The sequence below is a fragment of the Bubalus kerabau genome, chromosome 2, assembly GCF_029407905.1.
Source record: "Bubalus kerabau isolate K-KA32 ecotype Philippines breed swamp buffalo chromosome 2, PCC_UOA_SB_1v2, whole genome shotgun sequence".
In the NCBI taxonomy this organism is placed as follows: Eukaryota; Metazoa; Chordata; class Mammalia; order Artiodactyla; family Bovidae; genus Bubalus; species Bubalus kerabau.
In genome coordinates, this window is record NC_073625.1 from 21,625,071 (window position 1) to 21,643,369 (window position 18,299).

Genomic DNA, 18,299 nt, shown 5'->3' on the forward strand with positions numbered 1-18,299 from the left:
AATTAGTACACATTGTGTGTGTGTGCATGTCTTGCTATTATCGTTAAGTTACTTGAAGTTCATCGAAGAGTCTCATTTCTTTTCTGTATATGATGTCTGATAGCTAGAATCTCCCACTCCCATTTTTCTTGACTCACCCCTACTGTCTTCTGAGCTGTCAGCCTCTCAAGGGAGCCTTCACTCCCCTCCCCCTGTACAGGCTGGATGAGTTGCCTCACCTACAGTTCCTATAGAACCTGTGCACACCTGGATCATAACATTCCTCACACCTGGTATGGACTCTGGGCATCTGTGGTTTTAAATACTTGATGATGGCCCAAAGATCTATGATGTCGTACTCTGTAATAGGTCTGTTTTATCTATTAATTTATCAATCAACTGATTGACCTGTCGATAGATAGGTTTAACAGCCAAGGCATAATTAGTTTAGAGATTCAGAAGCTCAAAAGCTCTCAGGATGTATCCATACCGAAAATGAAAGTAGTACCATATTTTAATTTTCTATTTCTTTGTATGTTTCCTATATTAAACTTGGATTCCTAAATTGGGAAACTTAAAAAATCTTTATCCCTAGCACCTTATTATATAACAGAAGTTCAGTTAGTATTTGTTGAATGAATGAATGTATCTCTTTAATTTAATACAGAAATTACTTTTTTTCCAAAAACTAATTTTTCCCCTGAGACATAGTTTGAGGTGCTAAGTCTCTTCCCAGGAAAATACACACACTTGGTTAACCTCAAAATTTCATAAGGTTTGAGTCACCTTTGTTCTCAAAGATGGTTTCCGATTTATTCAAGGAGAAAAGAAGAAATGCATTTTTAATACTAGATACTCCAAAGATGTGTGGCTGATAAAATGAAAGGACTGATCCAATTCAACTTATTAAAAGAAACATACTACCTACCCTATTTTGTCTTTGCCCAGAAACTTCTTGGAAAAGATAAAATGATTCATTTTTAACAGAGGTAAGTTTGGATCATAATTCAGTAAACTTATGGAAAGTCAATTATCTTTACAGGTGTTTGAGGACTATGATTTGGGTGAAGAGAGAAGTTCCCCACCCTGCGGTCTTTTTCACCCCAGCAGCTCACACATGCCCGCTACACTATCTGAAATTCTTTTCCTTCGCTACACTTTCTGACTAAGTCTCAGAACACCCTGTCCTCAGAGCCTGTTTGAGAGGGTGAATGCATCTGGACACAATGCCTGAAGGCAAGGGGCTTAGACAGTCAGGCTGGCTGGGGGCAGAGCAGCCCCCAGGTCAGGGCCGGAAGGGTGAACCCGAGGTGACGCGCTGTAGGCTTTGCCACTAGCATGGAGTTTCAGACAACGTCCTCTCCTATTCCTTAAAAAACTAGGAATAAAACTGCCATATGACCCAACAATCTCACTACTAGGCATATACCCTGAGAAAATCGTAATTGAAAGAGACACATGTACCCCAATGTTCCTTACAGCACTATTTACCGTAGCTAGGACATGGAAGCAACCTAGGTGTCCACTGCCAGATGAATGGAATGCACACTGTGGTACATGCATACTATGGAATGTTACTCGGCCATACAAAGGAATGTGTTTGAGTCAGTTCTAATGAGGTGGACGAACCTAAAGCCTGTTATACAAAGTGAAGTAAGTTAGAAAGAGAGAAACAAATATCATATATTAACGCATATATGTGGAATCTAAAAAGGTGGTACTGATGAACCTATTTGCAGAGCAGCAGTGGAGATACAGACATAGAGAACAGACTTGCGGATACAGTGGGGGAAGAAAAGGGTGGGACGAATTGATAGAATAGCATAGAGGCATATACATTACCATGTGTAAAACAGATAGCCAGTGGGAATCTGCTCTGTGATGCAGGGAGCTCAAACCTGCTCCTCTGTGACAACCTAGAGGAGTGGGATGGGGTGGGAGGCGGAAGGGAGGTTCAAGAAGGATGGGACATATGTATGTATACATATGGCTGATTCATGTTGATGTACGGCAGAAACTAACACAGTATTTATAGCAGTTATCCTCTAATTAAAAATAAATTAATTAAAGAAAGAACATGTGACAGACACAACACACATACACACAAAACATCCTCTCCTTTATGATAAACGCAGGCTCAAAACTGCCAAAGGACAGATGAAATCTTTTGACTAGTAATTCTTTCAAGACTCTTTCTAAGTGTTCTTCCTAAAATGCCAGCCTTCATAGCTTTCAGTGGTACAGATTGTATGCCTGCATGTGACTGAAAGACGATGGGTTATATGCACACTCTGAAGACCAGCGAGAAGCTTTGCAAAGCACACGCAGGCCAGTGCTTCTTAAACAGGGATCAAGACTGGGGTGGGTGGAGAGCCCCAGCAAGTTCAGGGAAGCCACGTACATCCCACCCCACCATCCTGAGAATCACTATGTGTAATAAACGGGCACAGTTTGTGGTACTGAGGTGCATACGCAAAGGACGTGAAGACCGAGGAAAGTGACTGAGAACTGTGATCAAGATGCAAGTCCATTTGCCTCATTTACAGATGAATCAGGCCCCCAAATGTTACACGACGGGCTTTTCCTACTGTACCGGGCATCTCTCCAGACCTCATTTTACACCCCAAGACCTCCCCATTACAGAGTGTTTTTCTGCATATGTCCTCTTTTTAATGCAACTCAGAGTCTTTTGATGAATTTCATGACAAACCTGTTCTATTATGTAAAAAGAAAAAAAATCAATGTGAACAGTGAAGAATAACTAGGGGTACTTGTCAAAGTGACATGGCAATAGCTGCTAACAACAATTACTGAACAGATAAATTGTACTGGGATGACTTAATAACATTTAGTCATATGTCTTAAAAAGTTACAGTAATTAAACCACTGGATTCGAAGTCGACTCTCCGTACTTGTAATTTTTTGAGGAACAAGATGAAATCATCCTATTTAATTTGGGGAGAAAGTACTGGGTGTTTTACAGAAAGCTGAGGGATTGATTCAGAAACTGCTCTTATAGTTCTGGCACATTCCATATATTAATAGTTTGTTCTCATCCCTTCTTCTTTGGGTAATTCAGGCATGTCAAGGGGTCAGCGTGGGCTGTAGCCGGTTCAATAGTTGTATTATGTAAAATGAACTTCAGTACTTGTTTTTTTCCTAACAGAGCCTACATTCCCTGCGAAGGCGCACGCCGAGTAGCTCAACGCGTGAAAGGGCCTCGCTGTTAGATTCTCCTCCCGCTACACGCGTTTACAGCACACACAGAGGAAATTACCAGCAACAACTGTCACTCTCCGAGGGCGGAAACTGCCATGAATCAAAAAGACAAGAAGTAATTTTCTGTAATCACAAGATGACTCAGGTTAGTAGCTTTCAGTTATTACAGCAATTCACATAATATGAGCATATGCAGTAAACCTAATTAGGCCCAATTCCTATCATTTAAAAGTTATGACATTGTGATATAAAGTAAGCTGGAGTTTATTTTTGCACTAGGTGGAAAAAAGAATTTGAAACTAGTTTTAAAACAACAAGAATGTATTTAATGTTTTATTAGAGAACAAATGTGTTTCTAGAATGTCAGCATATTGTGAAAGGATAGTTTTTTATCATACAAAAGGTTGCAGTATAATTTGTATTTGAAAATAATATGTAGGTATAAGTACCATGCATTAAATATTTTTGTAAACGATTAAATAAACTTAATTATATCATGATGAAGTCTTTTTATAATGTAAGTAAAGTCTTTGACCTGACTTGACCATTTTGTATTTAAACTTTAGAATCACAGTTTGAATATATCTTTGAAATTTAAAGCAGCCCTATGGTCTTTTAAAAATATGTATCTTCTGTGGCATTTATAATAAGAGAACAATTTACAGTATTTATATTTTTTTTCAGTTGTAAAACTGGGACTATTTTGTGTCTAGGGTATATCTCTGAACAGGCCTCTGCAAAGGAAGGAAATTATGAAACACAAAACATGACTGGAAAAGCTTAGTTTTAGCCTTGGGAGCCTCTGAGAGCCTCTTGGCTCTTATCAGGGGATTAGTGATTTATGACCAAATATTGGAGGACCAGTTTATCTGGAGTAAAGCATTGTTGTCTTTCATAGGGAGCTAAATAAACAGCTCATTGATTCATTGGTTCTACAGTTAACTAAGTGAAAGCACTATGATACTTATAAAAGAGAGGTCCAATTTCAGTTCTGCCCTCCAGGAGCTTCTAATCGAGCTGGGAACATACAGAGTTGAGAGTTCAAGACACAATCAGGAGAAATGCTCTAAGAATCACAGCAATAATAAATATGCAATATATAAAAATACTAGGGGAAATGATTATTTTTATTGATCAGTTCAGTTAAGTTCAGTTCAGTCGCTCAGTAGTGTCCGACTCTTTGCAACTCCATGAATTACAGCACGCCAGGCCTCCCTGTCCATCACCAACTCCTGAAGTTTACCCAAACTCATGTCCATCAAGTTGGTGATGCCATCCAGACATCTCATCCTCTGTCATCCCCTTCTCCTCCTGCCCCCAATCCCTCCCAGCATCAGAGTCTTTTCCAATGAGTCAACTCTTCACATGAGGTGGCCAGAGCACTGGAGTTTCAGCTTTAGCATCATTCCTTCCAAAGAACACCCAGGACTGATCTCCTTTAGAATGGACTGGTTGGATCTCCTTGCTATCCATAAAGTCTTTACAGAGAAGGGGGAGGCTGAGTTAGACTTTGAAGAGCAGGTAAGATTTCAGAAGGGAAGCACCTACAGATGAGAAACAAGAGCCTGCTGACTTTAGCAAAGACCTGAATGAGGAGCTATAAACAAGGCCCACTCAGGGAAACATGAGTAGAGTTCTTCGGGTGGAGCTGAGAATTTAAGTTGTCGCAGTAAGAGGATATAGCTGGAAAGCCAGACTGAGACCAGGTCCCGGAAGCTTCTGAATGCTGGATGGAAGAGTGTAAGCTTTGTCCCAGAGAGGTCTCTTGAAGGGTTTTCAAGGAGATGATCAAATGGATATTAGAGGAAAATTATCCAGTACCAGTATGAAAACAGAGATTCTAAACTGCTTTTCTTGAGTTCTTGGAGGGAGATTACAAGCTACTTCCATCAAGCCAAGAAGAGCATCATGCAGTGTGGTCTCTGCAGTCGCCTTTTACTATAGGATATGTCTCCAGCCAGTGAATGTTCACTGAAAAGAGTGCTGCGACCTCCCCGCGTTATGGCTGTATTCGAGGTGACAAGGGGGACAGAGAGACTGACTAGGAAGCTGTAATAACAGCTCAGATACTAGGCTGTGGCCACAAAAAAAAAAAATGTAGGAGTAGCAAAGATGGCGGCAGTACAACCATCTGCTCATCTCTCGGGCTGGCACTGCTTCCAACAGGACACTGCACCCCAGTGTTCCGTTTCCAGGGCTCCAGCCAGAGTCCTTCCGTCTGTGGGAGCCAAGTCCTGCCAGGACTCTGGAGGCCGCAGCACCTGTATTCCACCGTGGCACCCCCTAAGGTCCATGCTATGATCATGAAGACGCATTCAAGTCTGAAATAACTAAAGTCCTCTGCCCGCAAAACAAACTCTTCCCCAAGCAAGAAGGGATCTGTTGGGGGTATACCAAGTAGCTGATAGAATAGGAAAAAACCTCAGGAAAGGTAAGACTCAGGAGAAACTGGAGGATATTTCCTCTAGTGATCTGGCTTCAACTATCTCTTGTCAGTTTCCCAGGGGAGAGAGAATGATTTTCTTAGATGAGGTCAAGTGTCCACCCCGTCCTACATGACTGACAGGCTCCAACATCACTTGGAGTCCAAAGGGAGGTACAGTTCCTCAAAGGAAGAGCAAATGGCACAGGTTTTTAAAAGTATTTAATTTCTAAAATGTCTAGGCCTGTAAATAATGGTCATAAATGCATGGGCTCAGGATGGGGACAGATTACATGTTCCCTAGAACCTTATATCTCCAAATGTGTTTCCACTACTACCTGTGACAGATCCTCTTACTTTTCAAACTACATGTTTTTGTTAAGTACACGCAAACACACACACACACACACGCACACGCACACATGTTGACAGAAAGTGCTTTCAGCAACACCTTGATGCCTTCATGCTCTCAGGCCCCCAGACATTAGCATCCTTTCTCCCTGCCTCCCTACTTTCCTTCCTTGGGTCACAGTATTAATTTTAAAAACTGGGAGACAGAATTACATTCAGTTTTCTCCCAATTTAGTTCTATCTACAGTAATGAGAAAAATGTTAATGTTTATGAAGGAAAAAACAGGACAAACTCACATAGTAACAAGTGATCTTCTAATAGAACATGGCTGATAGAGTTTATTTTTCCATTATCTAGGTAGATAATCCACATCTCCTATGATGAGCTGTATATTGCCCTATTTTTGGCTAAAAACATGCACACTGTCCACTCATCAAGAGCAGTCACTTGGAGACCTGGGTCGGTGCTTCCAGGATCGCAGACACACACTCTGGCTGATAAAACTTCTGCCCAGAAGTTTTCCTCTACCCAGATCTTTTCTGATCATGTGTAATGGTCGAAGCACATCTCGTGACTTTGCCTGAATCAAGCTGGGTGGAGAAGCGTTACCCTAGTTACACGCCCAGAACAGGAAAACCAAATATCTGTGACCTATTATTGACCACCCTGTGGCTAGAAGCAAGAAGCACTGATGTTTCTCTGTTTGGTCCTCTCTCCACGGGAAACACACCAAGCCGCTGACCCCTCCTACCAGCTTCCTAGCACTTTCTCTCCCCTCTTCTGCTCTCCAGGGAACCACTTTCCACTGCACTTGAAATCCAAACTAGTTCTCAGATGCGCAGGGCATCACTTTCTGTGACTTATTCTCCCTTTCACGTTTGTCAGCATGCAGAGTAGGAGCCTGGCTAAAGCAAACCCCACATCCCTAGCTTCAGCTAGTGCTATAGTACCAGTCTTACTAGCTTAGTCATAGGACCAAATTCACAAGGAATCTGCATATATGTATAGAGCAGGAAGGGCTTCCCATTTGCATTAATGGTAAAGAACCCGCCTGCCAATGCAGGAGACTTAAGAGATGCAGGTTCCATCCCTGGGTCAGGAAGATCCCTGGAGAAGGGCATGGCAACCCCTCTGGTATTCTTGCCTGGAGAATCCTATGGGTAGAAGAGCCTGGCGGGCTTCAGGCCATAGGGTCACAAAGAGTCAGACATGACTGAAGCAACTTAGCATGCACACACGCACTCAGAGGACGAAATATAAATCCACAGAGTGTCAAGAAAGTCAAATTGGATGGCCCCAGCTCTTCAAATCAATTTCACAGTTAGCTACATATTCTGCAGAATATAATCTTAAGTGAAAAATACAAAAAAATGGATTTATATTGTTCACAAGCTTTCAAACAGTTCTTTGAAGTTACTTGTTTATGGTAGAAGCTGGGAAATGTTGGGGAAGAGTAACAGAAAGGTCTCCATGTGGTGCTCTTCAAATACTACATATTCTGAGCTTGCAGATGGAGCCATCTTGAAGGGAATCAAGCTCGTGTTGATTGTCACTTAATCAGTGTGTGTGTGCGCTCAGTCGCTAAGTTGTGTCTGACTCTTTGTGACTTCCTGGACTGTAGCCCACCAGGCTCCTCTGTCCATGGAATTCTCCAGGCAAGAATACTGGAGTGGGTTGCCACTTCCTTCTCCAGGGGAATCTTCCTGACCCAGGGATTGAACCTGGGTCTCCTACGTTTGCAGGCTGATTCTCTACCACTGAGCCCCCTGGGAAGCCCTTAACACTGGCAAGTGCAATAAAGCAAAATGTATTTGTTCTACAGTTCTCGAGACTGTACTGCCTAATTGATTCCTTAAGGGGGGACAATTTTAAACAGACCTAAGTCGACTGAGATTTTGATTACAGAGACAAGCATTCAGTGTTTGGGTTTTTCCTCATGTGTAGGCAGTTATAGGCAGCCATATGTTTACTTTGTATTCTAGTTGAGGGTGTAATATAAGCTGCTTCAGTTTGGGTGGAAGTTTTGTCAGACATCACAAATGAGATTTGTACTCAGAGTTGCCAGATTTTTTGCAGGGACTGTGGGCAGGCCCATAATAGTTAAGGATAAAGTGAAAAGTAAAAGTCACAAAGTCGTGTCTGACTCTTTGCAACCCCATGGAGTATGCAGTCCATGGAATTCTCCAGGCCAGAATACTGGAGTGGGTAGCCGTTCCCTTCTCCAGGGAATCTTCCCAAACCAGGGATCGAACCCAGGTCTCCCGCAATGCAAGCAGATTCTTTACCAGGTGAGTTATCAGGAAAGCCCAAGAATATTGGAGTGGGGATCTTCCCAACCTGGGAATTAAACCAAGGTCTCCTGCACTGCAGGCAGATTCTTTACCAACTGAGTTATCAGGGAAGCCCAATTAAGGATAACCTACTGCTAATTTAAGAGTAAATCCTGAAAAGCTCTTCCTCGCAGTGAAAGGAATGATGGAATGAGAATATCATCATTCTCATCATTTGAAAATATCATCTTATCATCATTCATAAAATAGAGTGAAAGTCTGCCATTTGCAACGACGGGGATATTATGCTTATAATACTCAATGAGAGTATTATGCTTAGTGAAATAAGTCAGACAAAGAAAGATAAATACCATAAGATTTCATGTGGGATCTAAAAAATTAAACATACAAATGTACACAACAAAACACACACACAAAAACAGACTCACAGATAGAAAGACCAAACTAGTGGTTAACCCACTCCAGTATTCTTGCCTGGAGAATCCGATGGACAGGGGGGCCTGGCGGCTGCAGTGCTTGGGGTCACAGAAGAGTCAGACACGACTGAAGCGACTAGACAACACAGTGGTTAACAGGAGGGCAAGGGGAGGGCAAGGTAGGGTTATGGAATTAAGAGATACAAACTAGGTATAAAACAGATAAGCAACAAGGTTACACTATAGCACTGGGAAATACAGTCATTATTTCATAACTTTAAAAGTATAATCAACAAAATACTGAATCACTATGTTATAAACCTGAAACTAACATACTATTGTACATCAACTATACTTCAGTTAGAAAGAGTCATCAATGGATTGGACGCTGAAGGTGGTGAGCAGGGACTTCCCTGGTGGTCCAGTGGTGAAGACTCCAAGCTCCTGCTGCAGGGGGAATGGGTTCGATCCCTGGTTGGGGAACTAAGATCCTACCTGTCACGTACAGTGGCCAGAAAAATTAAAATAAAAAAAATTGGTGGCTGAGATTATGGAAACAATATTTACATGGTCTTTAAGTATCTCTCATAAAGATATTTCTTAAATACAAGGTGGAAGGTGGGCACTTTGCAGTGGGGTAACTCCTCAGATGCCATCTGAGCCAAGTGCCTTCTACTCCCCAGAGTGACAGAGACCAGGGGGTGGGGGTGGAGGGAATACAGAGGCTGGCCAAGGACAGCACCTTCTCTTACCACATTCCCATCTGCAAGCTTGTGGGTGTCCAGGGTCCCCTCTTCCCACACTCCTCAGGATATTCTCTTACCCTCTGTACTCAGTCCGCTCTGGTTCTTTCTTTCTTTGTTCATTTATTGAAGGTCTGCTGTGTGCCAACTACTGGGGACTCGGCATTAAATAAGATAAGCCCTTGTTACTTAGGCTCTTCCAGTCAGGGCTAGAGAAAAAACACCTAATAGACTTATAGCCCTCAGTAACCACAGAGGACGCATGGGACGCAAGAGGACAAGGGGTGGGACTCAGCCAGCTGGTGAGCAGCGGTAGGGCCAAGTGGGTTACTCAGTGATTAAAAACACTTTAATACTAATTGGTACAAAGCCACGACCTGAGACCTGGCCGCTGCCCTGGGATATCCTCACTCACATGCCACAGGAGAATAATTAAGAGACCAAACCCTAAACAAACAGAAGCCTCGAAAACCTGCTCTTCTACTTTCCCCACTCCTTTTTATTGAAAATTTTTTTCTGCTAAATTTTTGGCTGCGCTGGCTCTTCGCTGCTGCCTGTGGGTGTTCTCTAGTTTCGGTGAGCGGGGGCTGCTTTCTAGCTGTGGTGCAAGGGCTTCTCGCTGTTGCAGAGTCTGGGCTCCAGGGCGCACGGGCTTCAGGAGTTGTGGCACACGGGCTTAGTTTCTCCACTGCATGCGGGATCTTCCTGGACCAGGGACCAAGCCTGTGTCCCCTGCTCTGGCAGGTAGGTTCTTATCCACTGTGCCATCAGGAAAGTCCTCCCCACTGCTCTCTGATTGCCCTTATCCTGCATGGGAGGTCAGAGAAGTCCTTCTGGAAGAGGTGACGGTTGGGCCAAGATTGAATAGAAGTTAGCCAGGAAAGGCACAGAATCTGTAGCAGCCCCTGAATGAGAGAGGGTGCATCAAGTCTGAGAAACCTCAGGTCACTAAGTATGACAGGTGCCCTGACGCTGGGGAAGGAAGGTGAGAAATCGCTCCAAGAGGTAAGTGAAGGCCAGATCAGAAAGAGCCATGGATACCATCCTGAGACACCCGGCCTTGAGCAGACAAGCCATAAAATGTCTTTGAAGAAGTCTAAGATAGGGAGCAATGGCAACCCACTCCAGTACTCTTGTCTGGAAAATCCCATGGGAGGAGCCTAGTAGGCTACAGTCCATGGGGTCGCAAAGAGTTGGACACGACTGAGCGACTTCACTTTCACGCATTGGAGAGGGAAATGGCAACCCACTCCAGTGTTCTTGCCTGGAGAATCCCAGAGAAGGGGGAGCCTGGTGGGCTGCAGTCTATGGGGTCACACAGAGTCGGACACGACTGACACGACTTACCAGCAGCAGCAGCAATATAGGGAGCAGCATGGTTTTTTGTTTTTAGAAAAACAGTTGTGGCATAACTAAAGGAAAGAGACTGAAGGGACAAAAAAATTAAAAAAAAAAACCAACCCATTTACAGGTGGTTGAAGTAACTGAAACAAGAAATGAGGTCTTTTCTGAGAATCAGTAGGATGTAAAGAAAATGGTTGGAATCCAAAGACATTCAAAAGGTAGAATCAATCGGGCTTTGTGATTGGCCTGGAGTTGCAAAATGCATGCTATAAAAGTTTTATCTCTTTAGCATCCAAGAGAAGAGCTTTATCCAAAGTGAACCACTGCTAAGACCTTTGTACATGTTTCCAAAATTAAGGGCTCATCTTGCACAGATACACATTACAGTTAGCTCATTCCCAAATGACTGTTTTCTGAAGTTGTACAGCTAAAAGCGATGCATCTGCTAGTCTTTCAACAATGCTGGTGAGGTTCCCGTGAAGGCTGTGTTCTTTGCAGTTTGTAAGAGAGGGAGGGGACATATGTATACCTCTGATTGATTCATGTTGATGTTTGGCAGAAACCAACACAATTCTGTCAAGCAGTTACCCTTCAATTAAAAAGTAAATATTAAAAAAAAAAAAAGAGAGAGAGAGAGAGAAAGAAAGAAAGGATAAAAACAGCGTAACCCTGGCAGTCGTTAAGTTCCCATTTTAGGAAACCTGCATCTCCATCAGCCGTTTCCGGTGCCCACTCTGAACCTCATCCCCTGGCATGGCCCCGCTCTCCCCAGGATGGACCATGCAGCCGCCCAGCTGGAGAAGCAGCACGTGCATGATGTGTACGAGAGCACCGCGCCCTACTTCAGCGACCTGCAGAGCAAAGCCTGGCCCCGCGTCCGCCAGTTCCTCCAGGAGCAGAAGCCAGGCAGTCTCATCGCTGACATAGGTAACCCGGAGGGGCCATGCAGTCTGATGTATATATACTCCATCATGCCTTTCCTTTTCAGATTCATTTTTCATCTCTGTTCTAACCGGAAGTCTGAAACCGTGTCCTTGGCGCTTTAGCACCTAGAATATTCACTTTATAGCAGAAATTCATGAGGTTGCACGAGAAAGTAGAAAAGTTCCCCAAATTTACATTTAGACAGAGGTGGTCTTCTCAGAGCCTTTGTGCATATCCTTTCACAAAATCAACCCGACCTTGGCTGAATCTGCCTGGACTGAAATGGCTGCTTGTGAATCTGACCATTTTAAATGTAGATTCCTTCACATTTGTGAGTACAGTGTTTTGGTGGCTCACCTTGAGGGGCTCCCATGCCTTCTACAGAAGAGCCAGAATTGTGTATATAGAAGAGGTTCTACCTGGCATCCCTGGTGGCTCAGACAGTTCAGAATCTGCCTGCAAAGCAGGAGACCTGGGTTCGATCCCTAGGTCAGGCAGATCCCCTGGAGAAGGGACTGGCTATCCACTCCAGTATCTTTGCCTGGGAAATCCCATGGACAGAGGAGCCTGGAGGGCTACAGTCCACAGGGTCACAAAGAGTTGGACATGACTGAGTGACTAACATACACTCACAAGAAGCCCTATCACCTCTTACGAATCTCAGGAATTCTTTCCCTTAACTATTCTGTAGGCGTTTTATTATTAGAACATAAATTGGATCATATCTTCATAATCTCTGATTTGCTGGGAAGTTTTCGGCTCAGTATGTTTTGGAATCTAGAAGTGGTAGCCACAGCTCAGGAGAGCTCAGATTAAGTTTTAAGACAAGGTATGATTCCACTGGAAGCATTCCCACCTAAATCTGCTCTCTAGCAACTGCACGCACACAGGACCTGTATGAATCCTAAGTCTGGAGTCACAAGTTCTGTTTAATTTGACATTCAATCAAAATGCTGGTAAGAGAAATAGATGTGCCCGGGGCTTTCAGCTTGTTAAAGATGGTGTGAGCAGGGCAGAATTCGAAGAAGGGGCACATGTCGTGTAGAAGTGGAGAATCGTTAAAAATATCTCTATCGTGTTAAAAAAAAAACAAAACTGGTTTCAGAAGATGCGGTGGGTTTGGAACTCTTATCACTCATAATATAAGCAAAGTACCAGGATCTTAAATCAATTGGGATGAAAAGGTTTGGAGACAACAGAATGTATATGCTACTTTCTCATGAAAAAAAGTGCGTGTTAGTTGTTCAGTCGTGTCTGACTTTTTGCGATCCCATGGACCACAGCCCACCAGGCCCTTTTGTCCATGAAACTGGACAAATTCCATGGGGGATTTTCCAATAATTGGGGGATCTTCCCAATGCAGGGATTGAACCTGGATCTCCTACATTGCTAGCAGATTCTTTACTGTCTGAGCTACCAGGGAAGCCTGGTTATATCTTACATCAAAAATTCCAAATGGAGCAAAGATTTAAATATAAGAAAATAAAGTGATTAAAGGGCTAGAGGATGACTATGTTATTTTTTAAAATATTCTCAAAAGCAAAAGGCCTCTCCATGCATGACACAAAACAAGTCAGAAACCATAAAAGAAAATACAATTGATTGTTGTTGTCTACAGAAGTCAGATTCTATAAAGCTCCTGTGAACCCAGAATTAGTGAACACTGAATTGGCGCCCCAAGGGGAAATACCGGATTAGGTTCCTATGAGCCTGTGGTCACAATATTTTTGTCGACTGATCAACACCTAATCTTGTTTCTCGTGTGTTTCTGTTTAAAGACACTCGTGCACTGTCAGTACAGGCTCTGGCATTCCAAATAAACGTGGGCAAATAGATGGGCATGCACATACTGAGTCTGTGAGTAAGGAAGATTGGCTGCATTTGGTATTTTTGACTGCATAACATGTAAAAGGTTCTACAAGGCAAAAATCTAGACATAAATATAAGGGAAGTAAAAAACCAAAACCAAACTAGGTAAAGCTAAGTGCAACATATCTGATAGAAAAAAAAGTAATTTTCTTAACCAACAGAACCTTCTTCAGAGTCAATATGAAAAAGATCAATAACTCCCAATGATGAAACCCTATGAGTAAACAGTTTGAATATTAGGGGAATACAAATTGCTTACATTTTTTTGATAGGTAATCCACTTAAATGGCTGAGTAACAAAGGTACATAAAAATGTATAGTGAGAATTATCTTCCCATCGCAGCTCCCAGCACCAAGTAACCCACATCAGAGGCACTATGCTCTTAGCTTCTTGTTTAATCTTGAGATACTTCACATAAATATAAGCATATTTGTGCATGTAAGTGTGTGTCTGGGTAGACCTACCTTTTTCAATTATACAAATTAGTATGTTATACAGACTGCTATACAGCTAGCTTTTGTCTCTTTTTGTATATTGAGATGAAAAGAATCCCCCTGGAATGCAGGAGACATAGGAGATGTGGGTTTGATCCCTGAGTCAGGAAGGTCCCCAGGAAAAGGGAATGGCAATCCACTCCAGTATTCTTGCCTGGAGAATCCCACGGACAGAGGAGCCTAGCAGAGTACTGTCCAAAGGGTTGCAAAGAGTCGGACGCGACTGAGCACAGCACAGCATAGCGTTTGTTCTTATATAGCTATTGAGCATGAAAGGCTGCATAGCTTTCTATGCTAATAGCACACACGAACAGATAGGTATGCTGTTTGCTACATTTTGCTACTACAAATTACAGCACAAATAATATTCTTTAAGGATCCCTGTGCAAATCAATTTCGTAAATGTTATTTTGTGTGCTCAGTAGCTCAGTCCTGTCTGATTCTTTGTGACCCCATGGACAGCAGCCCACCAGACTCCTCTGTCCATGGAATTTTCCAGGCAAGAATACTGGAGCAGGTTGCCATTTCCTCCTCCAGGGTGTCTTCCCAGCCCAGGGATCGAAACTGTGTCTCTTATGTCTCCTGCACTGACTGGCAGATTCTTTACCACTGCGCTTGGAAATCCAAATGTTATTTTACTCATCTGTATCTTTTGACTTTTATGTTATTTATAGTTTTTTACTACTCAATAGTAGGATTATTTTAATTACACAACGAAAGATAAGTTTAAAAATAAAATTGAAATTAAGAAAAATCAATAAAAAGGAAAGAATCCAAAGGGATTAGTAGAGAAAAGGAAGGAGAACAATAGCGTTAGTCACTCAGTTGTGTCCGGCTCTTTGTGACCCAATGGATTGTTGCCCTCCAGGGTCCTCTGTCCATGGGATTTTCCAATCAAGAATACTGGAATGGGTTGCCATGTCCTACTCCAGGGGATCTTCCCAACCCAGGGACTGAACTTGTGTCTCTCACATTGCAGGCAGATTCTTTACCACTGAGCCACCAGGGAAGCCCATAGAACAACAGAACTATCCTCCAAAGGAAATACTTTTTCTTTCTAGGTTTTCCACTTAGTTAAAAAAATCAAGTCTATGTTGGCTAGTTTGACTGGTATTTAGATTAGCAATTTGTAATTAATGATTTGGGCTTCCCTCACAGCTCAGTTGGTAAAGAATCCACCTGCAATACAGGAGACTCTGGTTCCATTCCTGGATTGGGAAGATCTGCTGGAGAAGGGATAGGCTACCCACTCCAGTATTGATGATTAATAAAACTTTGCATAGGTAACAAACATGCCAGGTAACTGGGCTCCAGTTGCCCACACGGGGATTCTCTACCTGCTATGCTATTTTAGTGGTGCAACTGTTTATTGGCTAAATTTTATTAAGCACATCACCCTGTTCCCCAGAGAAGCTGATCTGCTGAGGTGTGTGATGATGATTCCTGATGGGAACTATGTCTTCAGGGAGGGATCAGGAATGAATGGAGAGCAACTGTGTCTAAATATAAAGAGTGCTGAAGATTCAAAGACAGCAGAAATGAAAGTACCCTCAGGAAATACTGTAGCTTGTACAATGAAGGCAACCTTTTCCTGAAATGGGCTACTAACTTAAGGCCTTTAGAAGAGGGCACATGCCAGGGATAAACTGGGGGACTGGGACTGACATATGCACACTACTATATACAAAATAGAGAACTAATAAGAATCTGCTGAGTAGAGCACAGGAAGCTCTCTAATAATTGATATGGGAAAAGAATCTAAAAAGAAGAGGGGATATATGTATATGTATAACTGATTCACTTTGCTGTACACCTAAAACTAACACAACATTGTAAATCATGTTTTCCAATAAAAAATAAAATAAATAAAACAGAACCATATTTGGCTAACCAATCCCTTTTAGTATAACCTTCAGTTCAGTTCAGTTCAGTTCAGTCGCTCAGTCATGTCCGACTCTTTGCAACACCATGAATCACAGCACGCCAGGCCTCCCTGTCCATCACCAACTCCCTGAGTTCACTCAAACTCATGTCCATTGAGTCGGTGATGCCATCCAGCCATCATCCTCTGTCGTCCCCTTCTCCTCCTGCCCCCAATCCCTCCCAGCATCAGAGTCTTTTCCAATGAGTCAACTCTTCGCATGAGGTGGCCAAAGTACTGGAGTTTCAGCTTTAGCATCATTCCTTCCAAAGAACACCCAGAGCTGATCTCCTTCAGAATGGATGGACTGGTTGGATCTCCTTGCAGTCCAAGGGACTCTCAAGAGTCTTCTCCAACACTTTATCCTTATATATAAAACTCGTATTTCTCTCAACTCAACAAAGTCTTAAACTGATAAATTATGAATAGACTATAATATTTAAAAAGAACATGATACATGGTGGGTGTTCTTTGGGTTAAAATCTTTACTTTTATTAGTTTAGAAGCAAAATAAAGACTAGAGCTATATTCCTTTCTGAGCAAGGTGACCTTTTTACCTGACATCAGAGACAACTATCCTAACAGGATTGAAATTTTTATTTTTGTACACTTATGTGTACATAAACTAAAACTAATTTTCAATAATCAAAGTTCCTCTTTGCCTTTTAACTCTCAATTATTTTTCCCATATTCTGTGGTCAGACTTATTTTGCTAAGTCATTCTCTAATTACCATTTCTTCTCTGAGTCAATAAAAATTTAGAGCTCCTACTAAGGGGCAGGCACCATGCCTACAGAACAAAACATATTCCCTCATCTCTGACTTCAAAAGGTTTAGGAGAAATAAATAGGCTGTATTCTTCCTTTTCCCAGAGGAAAAGAGAATTCTCTTTCAGATAAGGTCTTAGCCAAAATGAAAAAAATAAACAAAACAAAACAAAAAACACTTCAATTTAAAAAATGTAGCTCTTTCTGCAAACTTCGGAGGGAACATTCAGATTAATTATTTCTAGCAAGTACTTACTCACCATGGGCCAAAACATCTTGCTGAACTGAGGCAATTATCTGTTTTCTTCCTTAGCTCTACTGTGGTGCAGAATACGGAATAGAGGGGGACGGAAGCACGCAGACACCTGCTATTGTCGCTCTGCAGGAGGTTATCATTTAATGAGATTTTGTATAGGAGCATGACTGCTGTGTACAGGAGCTGCCGAATCAAAAGTGTTCTGATTTACTTCTTGTTTGTTTAAGATAATGGGGTGACTAGGCTTGGCAGTATTCTTCATTTCCTCATTAGGATAAAATCTCCCCTCTCTAGCACTTCCATGTCTGCACTTAGGAAACAGATAACTGCACTGTATTCAGGAGTCCCATTACTATCCTTAAAAATGAATGCCGTGTTGGACGAATTGGGAGGGCAGCACAGACCCACATACACTATGATGTGTAAAACAGAGAGCTAGTGGGAAGCTTCTGGATATCCCAGGGAGCTCAGCTCACTGCCCTGTGATGACCGAGAGGCTTGGGGTTGGAGGGAGGTCCAAGAAGGAGGGGATATGTGTATACTTATAGCTGAGTCACTGCGTTGTACAGCAGAAACTAACACAACATTGTAAAGCAATTCAATTTAAAAGAGAAAAGGTATTCATAACAACAACAAAAAAGAAGAATGCTGTTAGAAATGAACATGAGGGAATTCCCTGGTGGTCCAGTGGTTAGGACTCGGTGCTCAGGGTTCAATTCTGGTCAAGGAACTAAGATCCCTGCAAGCAGAAGAGCACAGCATCCCCCCACACACACCAAGAAATGAATATGGGATAGATCAAGGGCATCAGGGGCACTGGAAACACTTCAGGAGATGATAAGATTTAAGAAGACCTCAGTTTCCTCATTGCTACCAGATGCACTGTGAACACATCCCTCTAGCTCTAACATTCCATGAAGCTGTTTTTATTAGTATTTTGGAAGTAATTTCCCCTTTTATTTTTCTAAATGTATCCCCTGAGCCAGTCCAAAACAGAGAAAAATTTACAAGGTTATTTTTCTTAAAATACGAGCATTATCTTTGAAATGCTTTGGATTTCAATCTTAAAATACTTTATGGGTTATATTTTCCCCATGATTGCTCTCACATATTGGATCCTTTTTCTCAAAAGCATTCTTAGGGAGTATGGCTATGAGATCTAAAATATTTCTAAGACCTCAATCATTTACACTGAAATAATAAAGTTGGAAATCTTATTTTTTATTCACAAGCTCTCCACTGTCTCAGGTGGCATTGGTGAATCTTAATTATGTTTTTAGTGTCTCATATAATTTTGAATA

General features: G+C 42.2%; 1 protein-coding gene across 1 annotated transcript in view; it reads left to right on the top strand.

Annotated features, from left to right (window-relative positions):
- The window catches only part of TRMT9B (tRNA methyltransferase 9B (putative)), a 68,152-nt gene that overhangs the window by 38,322 nt on the left and 11,531 nt on the right, over positions 1–18,299 (top strand). Inside the window, exons 3-4 of the mRNA XM_055567225.1 lie at positions 3,146–3,343; positions 11,539–11,693. Coding sequence (XP_055423200.1) covers positions 11,540–11,693 — 154 coding nt within the window. The 5' untranslated portion in view covers positions 3,146–3,343; position 11,539. The remainder of the gene's footprint in view (positions 1–3,145; positions 3,344–11,538; positions 11,694–18,299) is intronic.